The 20791-nt window shown below is 53.1% G+C and overlaps 3 protein-coding genes across 6 annotated transcripts; 2 read left to right on the top strand and 1 right to left on the bottom strand.

Moving 5' to 3' along the window:
* The first annotated feature begins 324 nt into the window (after positions 1-324).
* KIAA1191 (KIAA1191 ortholog) lies at positions 325-7493 on the top strand. Of its 2 annotated transcripts, none has more exons than XR_005626723.1 (7): positions 325-481; positions 561-751; positions 2163-2286; positions 3466-3590; positions 3904-4158; positions 4752-4858; positions 5153-5178. XR_005626723.1 is itself a non-coding variant. In XM_039701831.1 (7 exons), the coding sequence occupies exons 1-7, from the start codon at positions 454-456 to the stop codon at positions 5938-5940; spliced, it is 921 nt and encodes a 306-aa protein (XP_039557765.1). In that variant the 5' UTR covers positions 325-453; the 3' UTR covers positions 5941-7493. The 2 variants fall into 2 exon arrangements, 1 of the variants encoding a protein (XP_039557765.1); XM_039701831.1 differs by lacking the exon at positions 3904-4158 and adding an exon at positions 5732-7493 and having other exon boundaries at positions 5153-5289.
* On the bottom strand, positions 6267-16227 carry SIMC1 (SUMO interacting motifs containing 1). 3 transcript variants are annotated; one of them, XM_039701818.1, is made up of 10 exons: positions 16216-16227; positions 14261-14980; positions 13865-14085; positions 13176-13245; positions 12630-12775; positions 12046-12186; positions 11449-11577; positions 10405-10561; positions 10242-10326; positions 6267-8913 (listed from the first exon to the last, which is right to left on the bottom strand). In XM_039701818.1, exons 2-10 carry the CDS (start codon positions 14894-14896, stop codon positions 8693-8695), a joined length of 1806 nt encoding a protein of 601 aa, XP_039557752.1. In that variant the 5' UTR covers positions 14897-14980; positions 16216-16227; the 3' UTR covers positions 6267-8692. The 3 variants fall into 3 exon arrangements, with proteins under 3 accessions (XP_039557752.1, XP_039557750.1, XP_039557751.1); XM_039701816.1 differs by lacking the exon at positions 16216-16227 and adding an exon at positions 15713-16205; XM_039701817.1 differs by lacking the exon at positions 16216-16227 and adding an exon at positions 15713-16205 and having other exon boundaries at positions 13865-14082.
* A 24-nt stretch (positions 16228-16251) lies between these two features.
* On the top strand, positions 16252-19896 carry THOC3 (THO complex 3). Its single transcript, XM_039701829.1, has 6 exons — positions 16252-16491; positions 16811-16967; positions 17674-17878; positions 18211-18372; positions 18461-18561; positions 19191-19896. Exons 1-6 carry the CDS (start codon positions 16309-16311, stop codon positions 19352-19354), a joined length of 972 nt encoding a protein of 323 aa, XP_039557763.1. The 5' UTR covers positions 16252-16308; the 3' UTR covers positions 19355-19896.
* Positions 19897-20791: the final 895 nt, after the last annotated feature.

The following is a 20791-nucleotide window of genomic DNA, read 5'->3' as shown; positions in this document are numbered from 1 at the left end:
GGGAGAGCAGGCTGGGGTCCCTTCCCTGCCGAGGAACGAGGGCAGCAGGCAGGTCACCCTTTCATTGGCAAAGCAGCAGCTGTAGAAAAGCTGTCACAGTGAGGCTGTGCCACGTACTCCTGTTCCTGATGGGCTCGCCAGCTTCCAGGATTGCTTTTCCAGGACCTAGCGCCCTGTGGGCTGACTCAGCAGCCTCCTGTTTGCAGAAGGACGGGACACGGGCAGGACCCGGCTCCCGCCCCACCACCGGGGCCGCCTCCGGTAAATCCCACCGGAACTACACCTCCCAGCGTGCCCCGCGCGGCACGGCCGCATCTCGCGAGACCGCGCCCCTATAAGAGCACGGCCGGCGGCGCAGGCAGCCCCCGGCTGAGGCGGCTCGCGGCGGCTCCGCCATGGCCGCTCCGGGCCCGGCAGCGCCGCTCCCCCTCGCCGAGCCCCGCTGAGCCCGCCATGAGCTCTGGCAAGCCCGACGCTCCCGGTAAGGTTCCCCGCGCGCTCCCCGCCGGCCCGGGTCGGGGCTGGGGCGGCGGGCGCTGAGCGCTGCGCTCTCTCCGCAGCGCTGGAGCCGGGCGGCGGGGCCCGCTCGGGCAGGATGTCGTTGCCCCTCGGCGTTCCGCGCCGCGCCTTCAGCTACGACGATGCCCTGGAGGACACGGCGCCCATGACGCCGCCGCCCGCCGACCTGTGCGCCAGCGTGCTCTGGAAGCAGCCGGTCATCCCCGAGCGCAAGTACCAGGAGCTGTCGAAGGTACGGCCCGGCTTGTCCCTGGGTGTCCTGCAGCTCTGGCATGCCCCGTCCTTACAGCCCTCCTGGCTGGCTCTGCCCCTGCCCGCCCTGCTGGAGCCTCGGCAGGGGCTGGGGACAGAGCCCGGCACTGCTGCCTGGCTTTGCTCTGGGCACATGGAGGTGTGGGTGGCACAAGCGTGTGCTGAGCGTCTCCTCCGTGTTTGTGGTTAAAAACCGCAGCAACCAGGTGTGATTAAACTAGAGGATAAGGCTGGTTTGGGTTGGGTGTAAATCCTTTACAGTAAGGGTGGTGAGGCGCTGGCAGAGTTTGTACAGGGAAGCTGTGGCTGCCCCATCCCTTGAAGTGTTCAGGGCCAGGTTGGTGGGAGCTCTGAACAAGCTGCTCCAGTGGAAAGTGTCCCCCCACTGTGGCAGGGGGTTGGAACTGGATGATATTTAAGATTACTTCCAGCCCAAACCATTCTGGGATTCTGTGTTTTGAATGCAGGACCAGCCCTTTTAAATTTAGAGGCTGTTTTCTAAGTTTGAAATTAAGCTAAATGTTGTTGAATGCAAGAACTTAATTCTGTATCCATTTGAGCTGAACTTCTGCTTTATACCTCCTTGGTTTTTAAACCTCTTGTGGGAGACAACCAAAAGTTGTGGTTTGGTACAAAAAGTAAACTCTCCAGTAGGGAACTCCTGTGTTGGGAGGAGGAAGTCAGTGTTTCACAGGATGCTTTGTTTCCTAGCATTTCTTTTCTGTTTCTTTGCTGGGGTCTAGTGGTCGAACTGTGACCACCAGCCACACTGAGCAAGAAACATGTGAGGAATGAGGTGGGAAAACAAGTTGTTCACTCCAGGCTGTGCTCTGTGGACAGCTGGTGCTTTAACTGCCTTGGGCGCTCTTGGTGCTTTTGCCCAGTTGACCTTGAAGTCCAGTTTGCATTTAGAAGAACAGATGTTCTGGTTTCTTGCCTGTTGACCTTTTTGTACTTGGACCAACAACTTGTTTGCTCTGAGCCTGGTGTTCAGAATTTGGATGTAAGTCACTTGTTGATTGTAGCTGGTGCTTTAACTGCCTTGGGCGCTCTTGGTGCTTTTGCCCAGTTGACCTTGAAGTCCAGTTTGCATTTAGAAGAACAGATGTTCTGGTTTCTTGCCTGTTGACCTTTTTGTACTTGCACCAACAACTTGTTTGCTCTGAGCCTGGTAGGTGTTCAGAAGTTGAACAAGTCACTTGTTGATTGCTGTGAGTGTGAGGTTCTGACCATTCCTGCTGCCCTGTGCTCAGTGTCAGGATTGCTCCCATGGGATGGGGGCTGGCTGCAGAGCAGCACGGCCTTGTCTCACTGGTGTAGTTAGAGATGTGTCCTTGCCAGGTGCTGGGATACTTCCCCATCTCAAGCTGTCCCCTGCTGCTTCCCCACAGGATGAGGAAGGGGATGCCAACGTGAAGCCTGTCATGACTCCTTCATCGTCCACTGAAAGTGTGAACAAGGTGCCTGTGGTGAAGGCCAAGGCCACTCACATCATCATGAACTCCCTCATCACAAGTAAGAGCTCACACTCGTGTGTGGGTGGGCACTGAGGATGCTCCAGCTTGGTGATGCCTCAGGGAATTCCTGGAGGGCTCCTGGGTTCAGACTGGCTCTGCTCTGGGGCTGTGTGGGTTTGTTTTTTTCAGGGGATGTTTCTAGAAGGAAGCAAGGAGCTGGGGAATAGGCCACACGTGGTGCTTGTGTGTTTCCAGGGGTGGGGTAGGAGTGCAGAGTTTGTTGTTTGCTGGCAGGACACTGCAGTCCGTGTTGCTGGAGTGCAGAGGCTGCTGCTGCTCTGTTTGATTATTAACTTGTTATTTCTGAGTGACAGGCAGAGCTCTGCATTAACCCAAGTGGTGAGGGGAGTGACACGCTGTGTTAATGGAGCACTTGCTGGCATTGATGTTGTTAATAGCAGAGGCTGCCTTGCTAATTGCAACACTTACAAACATAAATCATGATGCTTTACAATAAAATTGGGTCAGTTATGTTTGCAGAGGACATGTGCCCTTTTGCAATAAGAGGAATTATTCCTGTGTTGATCTGTCCATGCTGCCTCTTCTGTCAGCAGCTACAAAAAACAGGGATCTGAAAATAACTTTAAGATTAGGGAAGTGTTACCTGTTTTAAAGAAGACAATGGGCTTTTCCACTAATATTTTTGTGCTCTGATTCCTTTTGACTTTTCTCCTGTTCCACCAGGGAATGAACATCTTATGCTGGGGTTTGGAGGAAGTGCTTATGTTTTTCAGAACTGAAATTGATATCAGGGTATTAGACGCTGGCTCTGTATCTGGCTGAAATAGTTTATTTCACCTGATCTAAAAATCACTGGGAGTCTTTAAAACGTGACCTGCAAGGCTCCCTTGAATGCAGTGGGCCACTTAAAGTGTCCAATTTATTGGGTTCTCCTAGATTTATGAAGTTGTGAGTAGGAGTGATGCAGAGTCTGGGGTGAGATGGGATTAATTAGAGGTGTTGCATTTGTGGTATGTCCGGTGATTTGGGACAATTCACTGCTCATCTCACTTAGCCCTGTGTCTCAAGGTGGTTGTCGAGTCAGAATATCTCACCAGATACACCTTTCTGCCTCAGCTTGTTACAGTGTGTGAACGATGAGAGAAAGGGTTTGCATTCAGTTGCTAGAGGTGCTTGTGGTGGCATTTTGTGTGAATTTGTGCTCTTTGTGTTCCAGAGCAGACTCAGGAGAGCATCCAGCGCTTTGAGCAGCAGGCAGGGCTGAGGGAAGCTGGCTACACACCCCACAAAGGCCTCACCACCGAGGAGACCAAGTACCACCGAGTGGCTGAGGCAGTCCATGTAAGGCTTGTTTTCCACTGGGTTTCTCTATGTAGGATGGGTCTGGTTTAACATTTACCTGGTGACATAACTTTTGGAGCATGTTACCAGAACTTTCCTTAAGCTGCTTCCTCTGAAGGCTTTGAGCTCATTGTGTAGTAAAGTTTACCCAGTTGTATTTTAAAGTAACATTAGCCTTTGTAATTTTGAAGCAGCTTTTTTTTTTTTTTTCTCTGTCACATTTCACTGTCATAAACCATGCCAGTTGTCTTTCCAAGTGGGTCAACCCTACACAATCTAATTTCTTGCTGTACTTCTGAATGGTGCCCTGCAGTTGAATTCTGCAACTATGTGTCCAGAGAGAACTTCTAAACTGTACATTTCCGTTGTGGAAGTTACCAGATGTGTCTTACTGAAAACGAAAGTCCTGAATGAACATGTTGTTGTGGGCTGCTGAGCTCTTAAAAAAATTTTGTGGCTGGAGTTTAATAGTCAACTCTTCAGTGTCCTCCCACGAGGCCAAAGTTTCAGTAACTGCGTCGATGAATTGCATTAGTGTGGCCTGAATAGCCACAGGAAACATTACAAGGTACCCTGTGTATTTTGTGTTTGAACTGTAACTGCCCTTCAAACGACTTCTTCAAAGTTCAGTTTGTACTGTCCAGCTTGTAATAACATGGTTTGCATACACCCAGTTCCTGTTTATTTTGTGCCCAGGTTAATCTCTGTTCCAGAGCAGTCTTTCCATCCTGGTGTGCACTAATTGCTTCACAGGGTCTGGTATTCCTGATCTTGTACCTTCTGTGAGAGCTGGTCTCACCCTCATTAGAGAACTGGTGGGACTGAAAGCTTTGTTGCTCTGATAAAGGCTGGAGACAATTTAGACCAGTTACCATGTAGCTGAAGTGAGTTCTGCTGCATCCACAGCCTCCCTATGAGTGCTGGTGTTCCTTTCTGTAGCCTAAAATGAACTTTAAAAATGCTAACATTTGATGTGGAGAGAAACTTAAGGGGATGTACTCAGGTACTGTAATACTGTATACAACTTTAGGCATGGTGACACTTATTCTTTACCACCTGTGATAGAAACAGTTGTCTGATTTTGGTAAAAAACCTGGGTGTTGTTCCTTATGTCCAGTATTTAAGCTGTGCTGCTTCTGTTTCTCTTGCCTCTCCTGACAGAACCTAAAAATGCAGAATGGGGAGACCACAAAAGATGACAAACAGAATTCTTCTGCTCAGTCCACTCCAAGCAGCACCCCCCACTCCTCCCCCAGGCATAGAAACAGGTACTGTGCCTCCTTTGGTTTCCTACAGGCTGCTGGGGTGGGAGCTGCTACAAATAACCTTCTTATCCTGTGAGGGTGAAATTTAGAGCCTGGTGAGGATTTGTGTTGGGTAGATCCAAGTGTTGGAATCCTGTGGAGCTTGAGCATGCATAGCTTTTCCTGGGTGGTTACAAACCTATTAAGATTTCTTAAATTGCCCCTTCTGACTATATGAAAGTTTCCTGGCATAGTGGGGTCACTTGAAGTATTTATTCTCACGTTTTAAACATCTCAATGATTTTTTTTTTTCCTTAGGGGTTGGTTTAGTCAGGGATCCTCTACTTCCATCACTGGCTCAGACTTCGCTATGGAAGGTGCTGGGGACAGATTGCCATCTGAAAGGTGGAGCTTTTTTGGACCCAGAGCTGTCCAGAAATCAGCCAGTGATGCAGGTATGTCCTTGAAAATCTGCCTTGCCAAGAGCAAGGGGGAACTGTCACACAACAGACTTGCTGGATCTTTCTGTAGTCTTATCCTGCTTGCCTTGTTACTCTCCAGGACCACCTTGGGAATGTGTGTTAGTCATATAATTTCTGTGCCTAAATATAGAGCAGTTGGGTGAAACCTGTGCCAAGGATCTGGAGGCTGAAATAACTTGTAGTGAGAGGGGCAGGGTGTGAAGGTGACAGCTTTTTACTCCTTCTCTGATACGTGATGCAACCAGGACTGGAAGTGCCCACCCCTGATGTGGAATGGGCTTCAGATGGTATAAAGCTGCTGGAATCTACATAGGTCTGTGGTGCTGGGTGTCAGTGACATGCTCACTCCTGGCAGCAGTAGGAAATGGATTTGACTGGTTTTCCTGGTTTTTACTGTGATTTTTTTTTTCATCAGGAGGATTTACCATTCAGTCCTATAAGGGTGCCCAGAAGCCATCCCCAATGGAGCTGATGCGTGCTCAGGCTACAAGGATGACAGAGGATCCAGTCACCTTCAAGCCACCCAAAATGGACATTCCAGGCACAGATGGGAGGAAACAATCTCCACGTTCCCACAATATCAAACCTCGGGATCTGAACGTGCTCACTCCCACTGGGTTCTAGAGGAAAGCTTCCAGTGTCTTTAGCAGGCTACAGGGTGTCTTAGGCTCTGCTTCCCTGTCCTGTGTGCTGCAGTAATTTAGGAAAGTCTCCTTTTCCAGCTCTTCATCTCGGAAAAAGAAACAGTCCTGATTGTCCTGCTAAAGCCAGTCTTGGAAAAACTCCTACACCAGTCCTATACCAATGTAAACCATCCTGTCTACTGCACTGGTTTGGGCTGCCAGGCTGCTCTGGATGTACCTCCCAGTACACCCCACCACAGTGAAATCCTGAGCCATGTATTTTTTTGGACAGGATTCCATGTGGTGTGTGAGCACCTGGCTTGTATGCCTGGAATCTGATTGTCTTGTCCTGCTCAGTGCTGAAGGACCCACAGGAGGACTGGTTCTGTCAAGAGATCAAGCAGAAAATGCTGTGAACAAGCAAGGACTGAAAACTGGACCATTAGCTGCCAGAAGGAAGACGGGCTATGTGGTAGGTCAGTATAAATGTGGCACTCCCTCACTATCCAGTGTGACCATGTCTTTTTTCTTGGAATGTTTTTTAAAAGGAAAAGGGACCATTCTAAGATGTTCTCATTGGAAAGGCAGGGAGCAGAATCTAATGGAACTTTGAAGTAATGAGGAAGAATTCCTTTTCTTCCAACTCTTCATATTCCTCTAAGAAGGTGGAAGTAATCAAAGCTGGTGTGATTTGAACCAAGTAATCCTCTCTTCATTCTGCAAAACAGCACTGTTCTGTGTTCTAGACAGCAGATTTGCACGTGTTCTGGCACTCTGGATGCTGCTTGGTTTGTTTTTGTTGGTTTGGTTTTTTTCACTAGAATTGTGTAGAATGTATTAGACACCAGAAACACTTCTCAGACAGGGTGTTTTGGTTTATCAGCATTAAGTGTGTTCTGCGGGGCTGGGGGAGGACTGAGGGCAGACTGAACATTCCTTCCTGCTGAGGTACAGCTGGATGTGATCCGTGACCTAGTCTGAACCAGTTCCTGGAAACAGCTAACACCAGCTTTCAGGAAAAGTGGAAGGAACTCCTGCCTGCCATCTAATCCCTGAAGCATGATGGGCAGCATTGCTCTGGAATCCTCACTGTGCTGTGGCAAATGGGTCTCCTCAGGTCTGCTCTTGATCTCACAGTGGTGTTGCACAGTCCCTCAGCCAGAGCAGCCTTGCATCTGGAAGTGGAAGCTTCTCTGCTGCCAGGACATTGTAGAGAAGTTACTTAACAGGTGGTAACTGTTGAGCTCCAGGGTTTCTCACTTAAACCAAATACTCTCCCTGGAGGCTGAGACAGGGTTGGCTCCTTTGGCTGGCTGCTGGCCCCTTTGGAGGAGCACATTTTGTAGCACTGCTTTCTCTCAAGCTTCAGCAGCACTGCCAGTGATGTGTTGTGTGAAAGTCCCCCACCCAAACCAGCAGTTCTGTCACCACTCATTTGCACCTTGGCAATCAGGCTCTCATTTGACATTAATTTATTTGTTGACTGTATTCATGTTTCCTAATGTGTATGTTTGTTCTGTTTATTACAGGATAATAAAATCCTTGTGGAATGAAGGTCCACAGTGTGTGTTGGTGCTGGCAGAGCATCTGTGGGAGAAATTTGGGGCTGTCCAGTGAGTGTGGGGTCAAGGTTCTGGTGGATAAGGCTTTGGCAGCACCTCACTAGGCTGAAATACTTGTCCACAAACTCCCCTTTCACAGGGAGACTGGGTTTACAGCCAGGCTCACTTCTGTCTTAGGGCTTGTGCAGATGAAACTAAACATGACATCTTTGTGTTTTCTTGAGCAATCCAAATTCATGTTCCTGAGATTTTGTCTGTTATTGCTTGTGTGCTGTTTCCACCTGTACTGTGGTGGTGTGGGAACTAGGCTGGTGTTTTCCTAGAGATGCCCAGTTCCCCTCTGGAAAGTTGTGGCTTGGTGCTGTTGTAGTGTTTTTAGCTGCCCTTTAAAGTTCTGCTGATGGAGGGTGATTCACCTGGGCTGGGAAGTCTGAGCTCTGAATGCTGGTGTTACACTCCAGGAGCACAGGGAAGCTGAGCTCAAAGTCATGGAACACATTCAGGTACTGGGGTACAGGCTGTGCTGTGGTTCTGATTACACAGGTGAATCTCAGATTGGGAAGGCTGGGGTTAAAGCATGGCCTTGTGGTGTGATCTGACAGAGCTCTGGACTTTGGGCAGCACTGGCACAAAGACTAAAGAGTCTTAGCAAACATGAAAAGAATTTATTTTTTAAAGTGTACAAAGTGCTTTTAAATTTGCATGAGGTAAACTTGAACGGAAATTCTGAAAAAATGTAAACCAAAAATCTTTCAAAAGAACTGTATAAACCAACCCCCATGATGCTAAGATTGCAGTGTGAGATGGGGAGGTTCATATTGAGAACGTGAAGTTTTGTCCCCCTTGCTGCAGTGGTTGTCTCCATCAGGCAGCAGTGACAGTGAAGAACAACTCGTTCAGCGTGAACAATTTCTCCTGGATTTGTGGGGGAGAAGACTTCCTTTGGGCAGTGCTGGTATCAAGACAAAAGTGTCTTGGCAAACATGAAAAAAACTCATTTTTTCAAGTGTAAAAAGTGCTTTGCAAAACTGCACAAGGCAGGCTTGAATGGAAATTCTGAAATAATGTAAACCAAACATCTTTCAACAGGACTGTATAAACCAACCTCATGATGCTGAGATTGCAGTGTGAGATGGGGGGTTATAGTAAGAACACAAAGTTTTTTCCCCCTTGCTGCAGTGGTTGTCTCCATCAGGCAGCAGTGACAATGAAGAACAACTCCTGCAGCATGAACAATTTCTCCTGGATTTGTGGGGGAAAAGGCTCTCCCAGGGTCTTCTGCATTCTGCTGATGAAGTCATTCATCTTCAGCTGAATGTCCAGCTGGCTGATGTCATCACTGTCCTGGAGCCTGGGCTTGGCTTTCTGAGCAATCAGTTTCATCCGGTCACTGACAGAGGTTCGCAGGTGCTCTGCAAGAGGAAATGCTGCTGGGGAGAGGCAACACCCAAAGGGAGCCTGAGCTGCTGGGATGGACCCAGTGTGCCCCAGGCAGTGCTGGAAACAGGGCTGATCCTCTTGCTATCCTCGATGGTTCTGCACAGACTTTGGGAAGAAGGAACTGGCCCCTCCTGGAGCTCATCTGGCATGCAGAGAGAGCCCGGGGAATGGGGAAGGGGCAAGGCTTGTATAATCCTTGTCTTTTGTGTGAATGGCAAAATGGGCAGCTGCAAAGGGGTCTCCAGAGAGCCCAACAACAGTGATTATTATCTAGGACTTCAGGGAGAGTAAGACTTTGCATATATGATGATGGATTCCTCTGCATTCATTCATGACAGCCTTAACCCTGAGCTAAAGCACCTGAAGTTGGAAGAGACTTCTGGCAAAATAGTTTTACAGAGTGTTTTGTGACTGTGCCACTCTCCTGGGGTCAGAATTGCTGCTGTTTCCATGGCTGCTGTGGGTGGTGCTCTCTACACAGTTTACTAAGTGCTGAAAGGGTCCTGGCTTGCCCAAAGGAGGGCTTCAGAGATGGTGAGGGGTCTAGAGGGGAAGCCACATGAGGACTGGCTTAGGTCACTTGCTGTGTTCAGCCTCGAGGAGACAGATCAGCCCTGACTGGGGTCTACAGCTTCCTCAGGAGGGAGGGGCAGCTCCCATCTCTGCTCTGTAGGACAGTGACAGGACCCAAGGGAATGACTGGAGATGTGCCAAGGGAGATTTAGCTTGGCTGTTAGGAAAAAAGTCTTCCCCCACAGGGTGACTGGGCACTGAACAGCTCCCCAGGGAACGGCCATGGCTCCAAGGCTGCCAGAGCTCCAGGAGTGTGTGGACAACTCTCTCAGGCACAGGGTGGGGATTCTGAGCTGTCTGTGCAGGGCCAGAAGTGGAGTTCAATGATTCCTGTGTCTCTCTTCCAGCCCGGGATCTTCTACAATCCCTTTGTCTTCTGCTTTTCTTCCTAAAGCACCCTATTCTTCCACCCACTGTGCAGCAGCTTAGACAACAGGGGTACAGAGCACCCTCTTGAGTACTGTGCAGTGCTGGGAAGTGCTTCCTTCCTTTAGGAAGAAGAATATTTTGCAGAGGCTAAACTTGGCAAAACAAGGTGGGTGCTCTGGTTAAATGCAACATCACTTCTTTGACTGCTGGGAATAGTTACTATCATGGATGGAAGCACATTGTCTTTCTAAGATTCAGTGGCCTTGAGTCCAGTAGTGATGAGAGGAGGAAGAGGAATTTGGCTGTTCTACTGCAGCCTCTTGATGGGACTGTTAGGGCCAGAACAAGCACTGCTTACCCACTTTCACACCATGGTAACTCAGCAGCAGCAAACTCAAGTACTGCAGCATCTCATCCCACCTCTGCCATGTTGCTGTTTCATCCTAGGACAGGAGACAGTATTTAGTTGTTTGACTTGTTTTCCTCTGAGAAAACTTCTAAGGAGAGGTTGGACTGGATACCTGGAATTGTGGCAGCACAGAGGAGTGGCTCAGGAAATACAGGACCTTGTCCAGAGACATGGATGAGGATGTGGGCACGTCACAGCTGTGCTGGAATAACAGCTCTAGCAGTCTGCAGCGCAGGAGCTGGCTCTCCATGGTGTTTAATAAAGCTTCCCTGGAACACAAGGAATTTACTTTGGTTGAGACAGCACAGCCTGACCAGAGACAACTGTTCCAGCATGCTCCTGCTGTCCTAGTGCAGATGTGGGGTGACTGCAGGGGCTAACCAGCCATGCCCTGGAAGGAAGACCACCAGATGTGGTGCGAGACCTTTGTTATGCAGCTTGGCCACGGCCATGTTTTCATCCTCAGGTGTGACCTGCAGCAGCTGGAAGTGAGTACAGTCTCTAAAGCAAACTGAGCTGCTTCAGTTCACCCTGCCCAGCAGCCTGTGTGGCAATGGCTCATTCCTGCTGACTTGCAGGGAGCCCAGCCAAGCAAGGTGACGTGGGGTCAGGGTAGAAGGATCTAGATCTGTCCTGGGCGAAGTGACAGCTTGGCTAGAGTCAGTTTGCCTTGCTTTATACCTGGTGTGTGCACAGAGTTCTGCTGAAAGATGTAAAGGGCTGCTTGCTGGGCATTGAAACATGGGTTTGAAATGCTTGGGGGCTTAGTGGTCTCTTCACTCCCTTGTGCTTTGGCTTCACATTTGCACTTCTTAAAGAAGCAAACAAAGGATGTCAAGGCAAAGCTGTAGGAACTGCATTGTATTTCAGACTACCTGGTTGCCCATGGGAATCAGTGATGTCTTTGCCAGTGCTTGGCTGTGCTGCACAGTACTGCTTTTCAGGCCCTCTTTACAGTTTTAAGGTCACAACTTTAACAAGTGGGAGAATTGACTGTTCTCAGCACACACCACCTGGGTGTGTTTCCATCAACACATCATCTGGCTGACCTGTCTTTCTATACCCTGTAGAACTTTATGCATCCACACTTGGATGTAAATTGGGAATAAGACCATTGTTCACAGGCAAATGCTGCCTTTGCAAATGCTTGTCTCACCTTTGGCTCCTCAGGGGGATATTCAGTATGAACGGGAAAATGTCATCTGCAATCTTACGGGAGCTGCAGGTGGGAGATCTGTCCACTTCCACTGCCATGGCCAGCATCTGCTGGAGCAGGAGCATCGTCCTGGGTGAGAGGGGACAGTCAGCACAGGGGGACTCTGCCCCTCAGCTTGCCAAGCAAAGCCCTGGGGATGGCCCCTGCTTCAGCCTCGTGCGGTGAGGGGCATGGGAATGCAGCGGGCCAGGTTTGGTGTCTCCTGGTGACTTCTGAACATGATGCTTTTGCAAGCAAAGCTCATCCCCAGATTGACCCTCAGGAGGCCTTGGTGGCTCTCCTGAGTGTTGGAGCAGCATGGGGCTGCCTGAGCTGTGGGCCACAAGCTCCAGCCTTGTGCTGCATCAAGAGGATGACACTGAGCCAGTTTCCTACCAGGTGAGAGTCCTTTGCTCACCAAGTCTTTAACCCAAAGAAGAACCAGCAAAGCTGGTTCAGCCTGGCTTCCCTGAACTGACAGTGAGAAAGTGACTCTGGCTTCTGCCTGACTTGGGTCCACGATAATGCCAGCAGGGAGTTTGGAATTCTGGAGCTTACTTTTGGGCGAAGAAAGCTGTCTGAGTGCTGGCCAGCCTTGGTGAAGATGAGCCGTGTTCAGCCCTGGCTTCTTGCAGCTCTTCCTGGGGCTGGGAGAACCCAACTCCTGTAACTGCTGCCACCAACCAATTGACCACTTCCCTGGAACAGAAACAATAATTTTATTGGGGAGGTGCCTTGTTTTGCTGTGTTCTGACCTCTAGATCCACTCAGAGCTGGAGGAAAGGCCCTGACAATGAAGAGTATGTTCCACCCACTTGGACAGGTTAGGGAGTAGCTCTGTTGAACAGCTCAACAAAGGAGCTCTCTTGATTTGTACACTTGCCTACAGGACTGCCTCCTTCTCAGTCCTGTCCTGAGCAATGCAAATCTGACCTCATCCCTGGGAAAAGCCCACTCTGTTGTGAGTGGAAAGGCCTCGTATTATCTGTGGTGGTTTGCTTTTGTAAATCTTTTCCTAGTCCCTATAACTGGCCCTATGCTTCCCTTTGTCTCCCAAATCTGCTTCTTGGAAAATTGACAAGTGTTCCCTAAGTCCCTGCCCTCAGCTTCTGGTCAGAGAACAAGGAGGAGGTGTCCCTTACTTGACATTGCTGAAGCACAAGTCACATGAAAGGACTTTCTTGGCAATTGACTTCTGCAGCTGATATGACTTCAGATTGTGCTGGAAGTCATCCTCCAGGGTCTGTACCACGTACTGCAGGAAGAGGAGCCAACCAGGGGGCTTCTCCTGGGGGAGATGGAGAGCATGTGAGTCTGGTGGGGCCACAGGCTTAGGAACACCGGGGAAGCTGGCTGTCTTGGGAGTGTACTGATGTACATAATGAGGAGTAGTTGTAGGAGGAGCTGACTGGCTCAGGCAAGACCCTGAGGGGCATTGCTGGGCATTGCACTAGTGCTGTGACCCAGAGAGGGTTTATCTGTGCCTTCTTCAGTGGGACAACTTGCCTAAAACTGCAGAGGGTTAAGGGAGCGCTGTGGATAAAGGTGGGATTCCCAGCTGGCACTCACTGTTGGACTGGCCAGCTCTGGAGCAGAGCACAGCCACAGGAAGCACTTGGGAACACTCACCCTCAGGCAGCGTGTGCTGGATGATCCCTGCCCCATGTGACACACAAGGTGCCAAGTACCTGCTGCTCCATGATGAATTTCACCAGTGTCCAGTCCCATCCCACCGTGGCGATGTTGGCTGGATGGAGCCTGCAAGGACAGCCATGTCCATTTGTGCTGAACTGCCTGATAGCTGCTTGAAGGCAGGGAGCCCCTTAGCTGACAGCCATGTCCATTTGTGCTGAACTGCCTGATCAGCTGCTTGGAGGCAGGGCAGCCTCTTAGCCCTTCCCCAGCCCCTCTTGCTCAGGTGCCTTCCCTGCCTTCTCCTCTCCATCTTTGCCCTCACCCCTTCTCCTCCCCATAACACATTAAGTTTTTGGAAATTCCTGACAGGGGCTATACTCCATGGAGATGCCCAGGATTCCTACACCTGTGGCCTCATAAAATATTGCACCTCTCTGTGGGAAGCCTGAGGGAGCTGCTCCAGCCACTGCTGCAGCCCAGGGAAGGCACTTCTGCCATGCCACAGCAGTGAAGAATGAGACCTGTGCTTCAGGGCAAGGCAAACACACTCTTCTGTCCCCAAGGGCTCCCTTGTGTCACAAGCTGTCCCTGACCCACCCTCAGAGAGTGTGGGTGTGCCTGTGCTGGCAGGAGGATTATCCTGGGTTATAGGGGAAACCACTCCCTGTTCTGTGGGTGAGCCCAGAATAACCCTTATGCTGGGCAGACCCCTGGGAACACCTGGGACAAGGGGAACACCTACATTTGGATCTTCATCAGCAGCGTGTAGATGTCATTCAGGATCTCCCCTTCCTGGGTGTCCAACAGCATCTGTTTGATCAGGTGGCAGACGATTTCTTTGGGGGGACGGTGCTGGCAGGAGACAAACTCGTTCAGGAAATACAAGGTGCCCTCCAGGCTGTTCTCCTCCATGGTGGTGTGCACCATGCTCAGCTTCCCGCTGGGGATGAGCCCAGGTTTCTGCTGTGTACAAGGCAAGACAATGAAAGCTCCCCTGACACAGAGGATCCCAGCTGTGATGTGGGGCCCACTGCAAAGGGAACTGCAATAATCAGAGCCCCCAGCTGCCTGGTAGAGGGGAGCAGAGGCTGCCCTTGCTCCATCCTCTGCCACAGGGGCTGCTCCAAACCCTGTTTACCTTCTGTGTTTCCCTGTTGGGTGCTATGCCTTGGAGGAAGAGGTGCTGGACTCCACTCCTGCTGAAGTTGTGCAGTTTGTCCAGCAAGACCTTGCTGTCAGTGTCAGTCCTGGCTGGGGTGGCTTGCTGGATTGGTTGGTGTGGTGGGAAGTCACTTGCTTCTGGCAAAGGCCTTTGGGTCCTTCCTGGTGTTATAGGAATGGTTGGGGCAGGGCTCAGCCTTGGGGGGAGGTTCCTTTCCTGGCAGGGCTGGGGAGGATCTTCCTCTGGGCCATCAGCTCTCATGCTGCTGTTGCTGTCCAGGCTGGGGGGAGATGGGGACAGGCAGTCTGAGTCTGACTGGGAGTCCAAGCTGCTGCTCAAGGCAGCAGAGCTGTAATCCTGCTCTGGGCCCCAGCTGTGGTGCCTAGAGACAGGAGAAAGGCAGCTGTAGTTCTCCATGGCTTCTGCTGTGGCCATGGTGGAACTGAGCTTCACAGAAGCGTTGTGAGATGCTGGTGCAGGGCTCGGCTCTGGCACTGCCTGCATTTCTTTTTTTGTAGTGGGGCAGAGCTGGGGATGGGACGTGTGTGCTGCTGGGGCAGCATTTCTGGAGTTCTGAGCAGCACCAAGGGTGGAGTGGAAGAGGCTGCACATGTCCTCAGTCAGGTCGATGAAGGCGAGGCTGCTCGACGGCACTGGGTCTGTGCTTGCATCCTCACAGGTCAGGTCAATGATCTCCTGTGGGGACAGAGCAGCAGTGTCAATGTCCTGCCCTCCTCTGCTATGATGGCACTGTAGTCCCAGTCCAAGAGGGAAAAGGGCACCAGCCTAGAAAAAGAGGGGCAAAGACCCTTCTGCCTGTCCAAGGGGTTCTGTGGCCCAGAGCTCTGGGATCAGCCTCTTCTGGCAGCACAGCTGAGCCTGAGCCCAACCCAGGCTTTTCTTCCCTGCTCCCCTCAGGGCTCATGTCCTTGTGCCTTGGCTCAGAGCAGACCTGGCTGCCTGCTCAGCTCCTTCCCCCCACAGGGAAATGCCAGTCCTGCTGGCATGTCCAGGGAGGGCAGTGGAAGCACAGGGAGCTCTCCTGTACCCAGGCACTGGCAGGAACCAGCACAGGATCCAAACCCTGCAAACTTTTCTGTGGCACATCACCTGCTCTGGAGGACAGGAATGGCAGGAAACAAAGCTGCCTTTTCATCTGTGGCACCAACTGGAGCTACAGCAGCCCTGAGACTTTGGGGACTCCCATCCAGACCTTGCAATGCAGGGTCCGAGGGGCAGCAGGAGCAGGCAGGGGAGGCCGCTGTGCTTGCACCAGCAGCAGTCACACACTGCACTTCCCAAGCTTTTGGCAGGCCCAGGAGGGATCAGAGCCTGTTTGCTCTTGAGAAAAAAATCCCGCTCAGCACCTCAAAGCAGGGAACACTTTTAGCAGAGAATTTAAATCCACTTTCCTACCCCGACTCAAACCTGCTGCCTTCCCCAGGGAGAGGGCAAAGCCCAGCGGGCACCCAGGAGCTGCAGGGCTCCAACCGCCTCAGGACCCGGGACAGCGGTGCGGGGCCGGGCACCGACCGTTCCCCGGTCCGACCTGAGCCTCGCGTCCGGAACCGCGGCCGCACCGGCCCCGCACCCGCCGGGGGAGCGGCACGGGGAGCGGGGCGGCAACCGCCCCACCGCATCCCGCCGGGGCTGAGCAGCGGGGGCCCCGCGGCACGCTATGGCAGGCACCGGGCTCTTTCTAAGGGTATACGGCCGGGAGGCTGGGAGCCCTGCGGGGAGCGCGCTTGCGGAACGGGCCGCGCCCCCAGCCCGGCTGGGAAGAGGGCGGGAGGTCCCTGAGGAGCCGGCCGGGCCGGGCCGGGAGCGGGGAACACCCGGCCACCCCCTCCCCTGCCCCGCGGCTGCCGCCCGCCATGGCGGCGCCGCCATCTTGTGCGGGGCAGCCGTGCCCGCGGCAGCCGCGGACTCACGGCGGGGGCGGGCAGCGACGGGGGGCGGCGGAAGTGGCGTCAGGCGCGGTGCCGGGGCGGGGCGGCGGCGGTGCCGGTGGCCGCGGCCCCGCCATGGCGCTGTCGCCCTACGTGCAGGCCATGCAGGAGCTGTTCCGCGCCAACACGCGGAGCCGCGAGTTCCCGGCGCACGGCGCCAAGGTGCACTCGGTGGCCTGGAGCTGCTGCGGCCGCCGCCTCGCCTCCGGTTCCTTCGACAAGACCGCCAGCGTCTTCCTGCTGGAGAAGGACCGGCTGGTGAGCCCCGCCGGCGTGGGGCGGGCGGTGCGGACCGGCACCGGGAGCCCTCGGGCACGGCTGGCTGGGCTGGGGAAGCGGGAGGGTCCCGGTGGCCGGTGCCGGGCCTGGGCGGGTGCTCGGTGTGCACCGGAATCGCCCCGGGCAGCGATTCCCGGGTGTGCCCGCCGGGAACGGGGCTGGTGCCTGGCCGGGGATCCATCCTGGCCGGCTGGGAGAGGCAGCTGTGACCGCGGGGGAACTGGGGCACCCTGCTCATCCCAGCGGGATGTGGGCAGGAGCTGGGCACAGCCTCACCTCGTCCGCCCTGTCCCTGCAGGTGAAGGAGAACAACTACCGGGGCCACGGGGACAGCGTGGATCAGCTGTGCTGGCACCCCAGCAACCCCGACCTGTTTGTCACAGCGTCAGGGGACAAAACCATCCGCATCTGGGACGTCCGCACCACCAAGTGCATCGCCACTGTCAACACCAAAGGTGAGTCCCTGCCTTCCAGGTCACCTTCCCGGCAGGACCTCAGCTGTGTGGGACCCACAGAGCTTCGCACCTTTCCTGTGGTTATTTCTGGCTGGGACATCTTTGCTAACTGCTTTATGTTTGTGTTGCACTCATCATGTGAGAGCTGATTTACTGTGGAGTCAGGACTGGTAGAACTGCTGAAATATGTTGCTGGCTGTTAAAATGTCCTTTGTACTTGTCTCTGGAGTCAGTGGGCTGTGAGGCTGGAGAAAAGCATGTTTACAGAGTGCCGTGGTGGAAATAAAAGTTTGTGTGGATTCAGAAAAAACTATTTAAATTCATGTGATGCTTAACCCAAATACCATCCATGGTCTTGGAAATGTCCAGTTTTGAGTTGTTGGGGCTGGGAGTAGCACTGTAAATTTGTGTAACAGCAACCTGCCACTTTCTTACCTTTATTCAAAGGTATTTCTTTTTGGCTTCTACTTTTTCTGGATCTCAGAGATGACTGGATTCAGAGGATCTTTGGCATGACCTTGTTTGGTGGTTGCTGTGGTCCCATCTTGGCTGAAATGGGTTGTAGCATATTGTCTTCAAGCTGCACTTCTTACAAGTTTGGTTTTGCTGGATAGCTGCTGTGCAGCGTTTGTGTTAGACTGAAGAACTGGCAGTCTTTGCCATTTGGGGATGGTTGGAGTGGAAGTGAGACTTTCTGTCCTTTCAGGTGAGAACATCAACATCTGCTGGAGCCCTGATGGACAGACCATTGCCGTGGGGAACAAGGATGATGTGGTCACCTTCATTGATGCCAAGACACATCGCTCCAAAGCTGAGGAGCAGTTCAAGTTTGAGGTGAACGAGATCTCCTGGAACAACGACAACAACATGTTCTTCCTCACCAACGGGAATGGCTGCATCAACATCCTCAGGCAGGTGCCCGTGGCTGCTGCTGGGCCGGGTGGCTGGGCTGGCTGCAGTCATTTGCAAGTTCCTTTGCTGCTTCTGGAGAACCTGAGCCCCACATCCCAGCAATCCCCTGCCCTCTGGTGGGAATGAGCTTGCCTGGAGCTGAGGTTGCCACAGTTGTGGGCTGGGCTCAGCTCCCTGAAGTGGTCCCTGGTGCTTTGCTTCCTTCACTGGCCACTCAGAGTCCTGCCTCGGCAGGGTTTGCTTCCAGTCCTGGTGTGCCTCATGCCTGCCCTGCTCTAGGAATCCCTGTGCTTCTCTCACTGCTCCCTGCCCTCTCCCTTCACCTCCACAGCTACCCAGAGCTGAAACCCATCCAGTCCATCAACGCCCATCCTTCCAACTGCATCTGCATCAAGTTTGATCCCATGGGGAAGTATTTTGCCACAGGCAGTGCTGATGCGTTGGTCAGCCTCTGGGATGTGGATGAGCTGGTGTGTGTGAGGTGCTTCTCCAGGTAGGTAGAGCTGTCCCAGAATGGTTTTCCCCCTCTCTGGGGACTGTGGTGGCAGTGCCTCACTGTCTGCTCCCCTCGCTTGCTGCAGGCTGGACTGGCCCGTGCGGACCTTGAGCTTTAGCCATGATGGGAAGATGCTGGCCTCAGCATCAGAGGATCACTTCATTGACATTGCCGAGGTGGAGACAGGTAATGGTTTTATTTTGGGGAACAACAAGGGGGGAATTGGATGGAGAAGTGCTGGTAGAGCTGGGAGGACACAGGGAGAATGTGTATGCTAAGGAAGAGCTTTCCTGTGTGTCACTATAGGACACGAGACAACAGGATGCAGACACACTGCTGCTCTCAAGGCAGGAAAGAGGGAAGTTTATTTTCTGACTCCGACATTTATAGATTTGCAAAGGTGCAGTGGATTGGAGCGTGAAAGTGACAACTACCCAATGACACTGGACAAACCAACACTCCATCAAATTTCTCGTTCTCCATAAAAGAATGCAAAACAATAAGTTGTTTACAGAAAGTGTGTGAGAAAGTTTGCTACAAAAATGCAAACATCAGAAGGCTTAGAAAATCTTAAAAAATCAGAGCAACATCCGTGCAGAGCAGAATGCCATGAGGGGGAGCCTCTGCCTCAGAAGTCTGTGGCAGGCATGCCTGTCATGTCTGTGCCTTGTCACTGGGTGACTGAAAGGCGCTGGAGCAGCGTTTGTGCTGCCTCTCCCCTTGGCTGAGGGAAGCAGCAGGTGCTTGGCTCGGGGAGGTGAGCAGCAGAGGGGGCTGGAGGCTCTCCAGGCTGACGTGGCTCCTTTTCCGTGCAGGAGAGAAGCTCTGGGAGGTGCAGTGTGAGTCCCCCACCTTCACAGTGGCCTGGCACCCGAAGAGGCCGCTGCTGGCCTTCGCCTGTGATGACAAAGATGGCAAATATGACAGCAGCCGGGAGGCTGGCACTGTCAAGCTTTTTGGGCTCCCCAACGACTCCTGATGAAGCTGCTGCACCCAGGGAGGCAACACCTGCCTGCCCTCGAGGGTGGGAGCTTAGGAGCTGGCTCATCTCCTTGCCAGCCTGGCAGGGCTGTGACCTCGGGCTCAGCTCGGTGTCTCCTGTTCTTGGGAGCTTTGTAAACAGGCAGCTGTGTGCTGGGGAGAGTGGGGGGATTCTGGCAGGGCCCCCCTCTGCCACCTCCTCTCTGGGGCGTGGGGGGCTTGTTCCAAAGGCAAGTGGCCAAAGAAAATCAGTCACTGAAGGTGGCTGCTGAGGAGCCTCCCATGGGAGGTGCTGTGCTTTGACCAGGCTCCCCAGCAGTGATGTGTGACTGTCCCCTTGTCCCCAAAAGCCTGGTGGCAAGGGCAGCTCTGGGGGCACAACCTGCCTCTCCCCCTCCCAGACATCCCGTGACCCTTCCCTGCGCTGGGGCAATGAGGGGAGGGTGGGCGGGTTTGAACTGGTAGATGTTTTTCCCAGCTGGGGCTTTTTAAAAATATTTGTGGTGTCTTTTTGTAATTTTGATAAATCCTCTTCCTTAACGAAGGTGCCTGTGGCTATTTGAGGGGGTAGAGGCGGGGTGCTGAGCTGCTCTCCCTCCCCTGCCTCCTTCCCTTGGCCGTGGCACGGCCCTGGCAGGGGGACTGTCGGGGGCTGTCGCTCCTGTCCCCGCTCGCTGTGTCCCCTGTCCTGCGCTGTCACCACACCAGGGGGCGCTGCGTGCCCACGGTGGGGACAGGTGACAGCGGGGACACCGCTCAGATCGGGACATGGAGGACACTGCGCATTCCATGCACGGCCGAGGGCAGAGCCCTTCCCTGCCCTGTCCCCTCTGCCCAGGGAGGGCCCTGCGGATTTCTCCCCGCTGTGCAGGTACCAGGGCACAGCCTGCCTGCAGTGGAGACCTTCCCTGCGAGATCTCTGCCCTTCTCTACCCTCATATTTCCTTCTGACAGAAGCTTTTCTGGGTGACTGCTCTGCTGATGCCGCCTGGGTAACAGCTGAGCTCTTTGCTGGTAAATGATGGCACATCACTGGAGCTGGGGCTGGCACCAGCTGAAGCCTCCCGAGCTGTGCCAGGCCTGGGCACTGCCAGGGCCTCGGTGTGGGGGCATGAGGTGCACCATGCCCACAGCCTCGTGCTCCTCTCTTGGAGTGGTGGGATGCTGTGACCCATCAGAAACAGCCCTTGGACTCCTGGGTATCCCCAGCCATTCAGTGAAGGAAGCCCTGGAGTCAAGGGGAAGGGGGAGAAACCCCCATGCCATATCTGTGGGACATCCCTTTTGTTTTGTCCCCAGCCCCAGAAAGGACAGATGCCTGTGGAGTAGGAAGGCAGCAGGAAGGAGCAGGACATGGGAGCCACATGTGGCTGCTTCCTGCACCTGTAGAGACCTGGCTGGGGGCAGTCCATGTGTGACGAGCTGCCAGATTTCA

This window comes from Passer montanus, unplaced genomic scaffold (genome assembly GCF_014805655.1).
Source record: "Passer montanus isolate IOZ18808 unplaced genomic scaffold, ASM1480565v1 scaffold15, whole genome shotgun sequence".
NCBI lineage: Eukaryota > Metazoa > Chordata > Aves > Passeriformes > Passeridae > Passer > Passer montanus.
Note: the sequence above shows the minus strand (reverse complement) of the source record. Positions and strands in the feature narration are given on the sequence as shown.

Bases quoted from the DNA above. Each gene is read 5' to 3' on its own strand.
- KIAA1191 (XM_039701831.1), top strand. From the start codon at position 454: ATGAGCTCTGGCAAGCCCGACGCTCCCG. The intron at 482-560 runs GTAAGGTTCCCC...CTCTCTCCGCAG, and splicing joins TGGCAAGCCCGACGCTCCCG to CGCTGGAGCCGGGCGGCGGG. The intron at 2,287-3,465 runs GTAAGAGCTCAC...TTTGTGTTCCAG, and splicing joins CATGAACTCCCTCATCACAA to AGCAGACTCAGGAGAGCATC.
- SIMC1 (XM_039701816.1), bottom strand. From the start codon at position 16,174: ATGGCGGCGCCGCCATGGCGGGCGGCAGCCGCGGGGCAGGGGAGGGGG. The intron at 13,246-13,864 runs GTAGGTGTTCCC...CTGTCCTTGCAG, and splicing joins CTGCTGATGAAGATCCAAAT to GCTCCATCCAGCCAACATCG. The intron at 12,187-12,629 runs GTAAGGGACACC...TTTCTGTTCCAG, and splicing joins TTGTGCTTCAGCAATGTCAA to GGAAGTGGTCAATTGGTTGG.
- THOC3 (XM_039701829.1), top strand. From the start codon at position 16,309: ATGGCGCTGTCGCCCTACGTGCAGGCCATGCAGGAGCTGTTCCGCGCC. The intron at 16,492-16,810 runs GTGAGCCCCGCC...CTGTCCCTGCAG, and splicing joins TGCTGGAGAAGGACCGGCTG to GTGAAGGAGAACAACTACCG. The intron at 18,562-19,190 runs GTAATGGTTTTA...TTTTCCGTGCAG, and splicing joins CATTGCCGAGGTGGAGACAG to GAGAGAAGCTCTGGGAGGTG.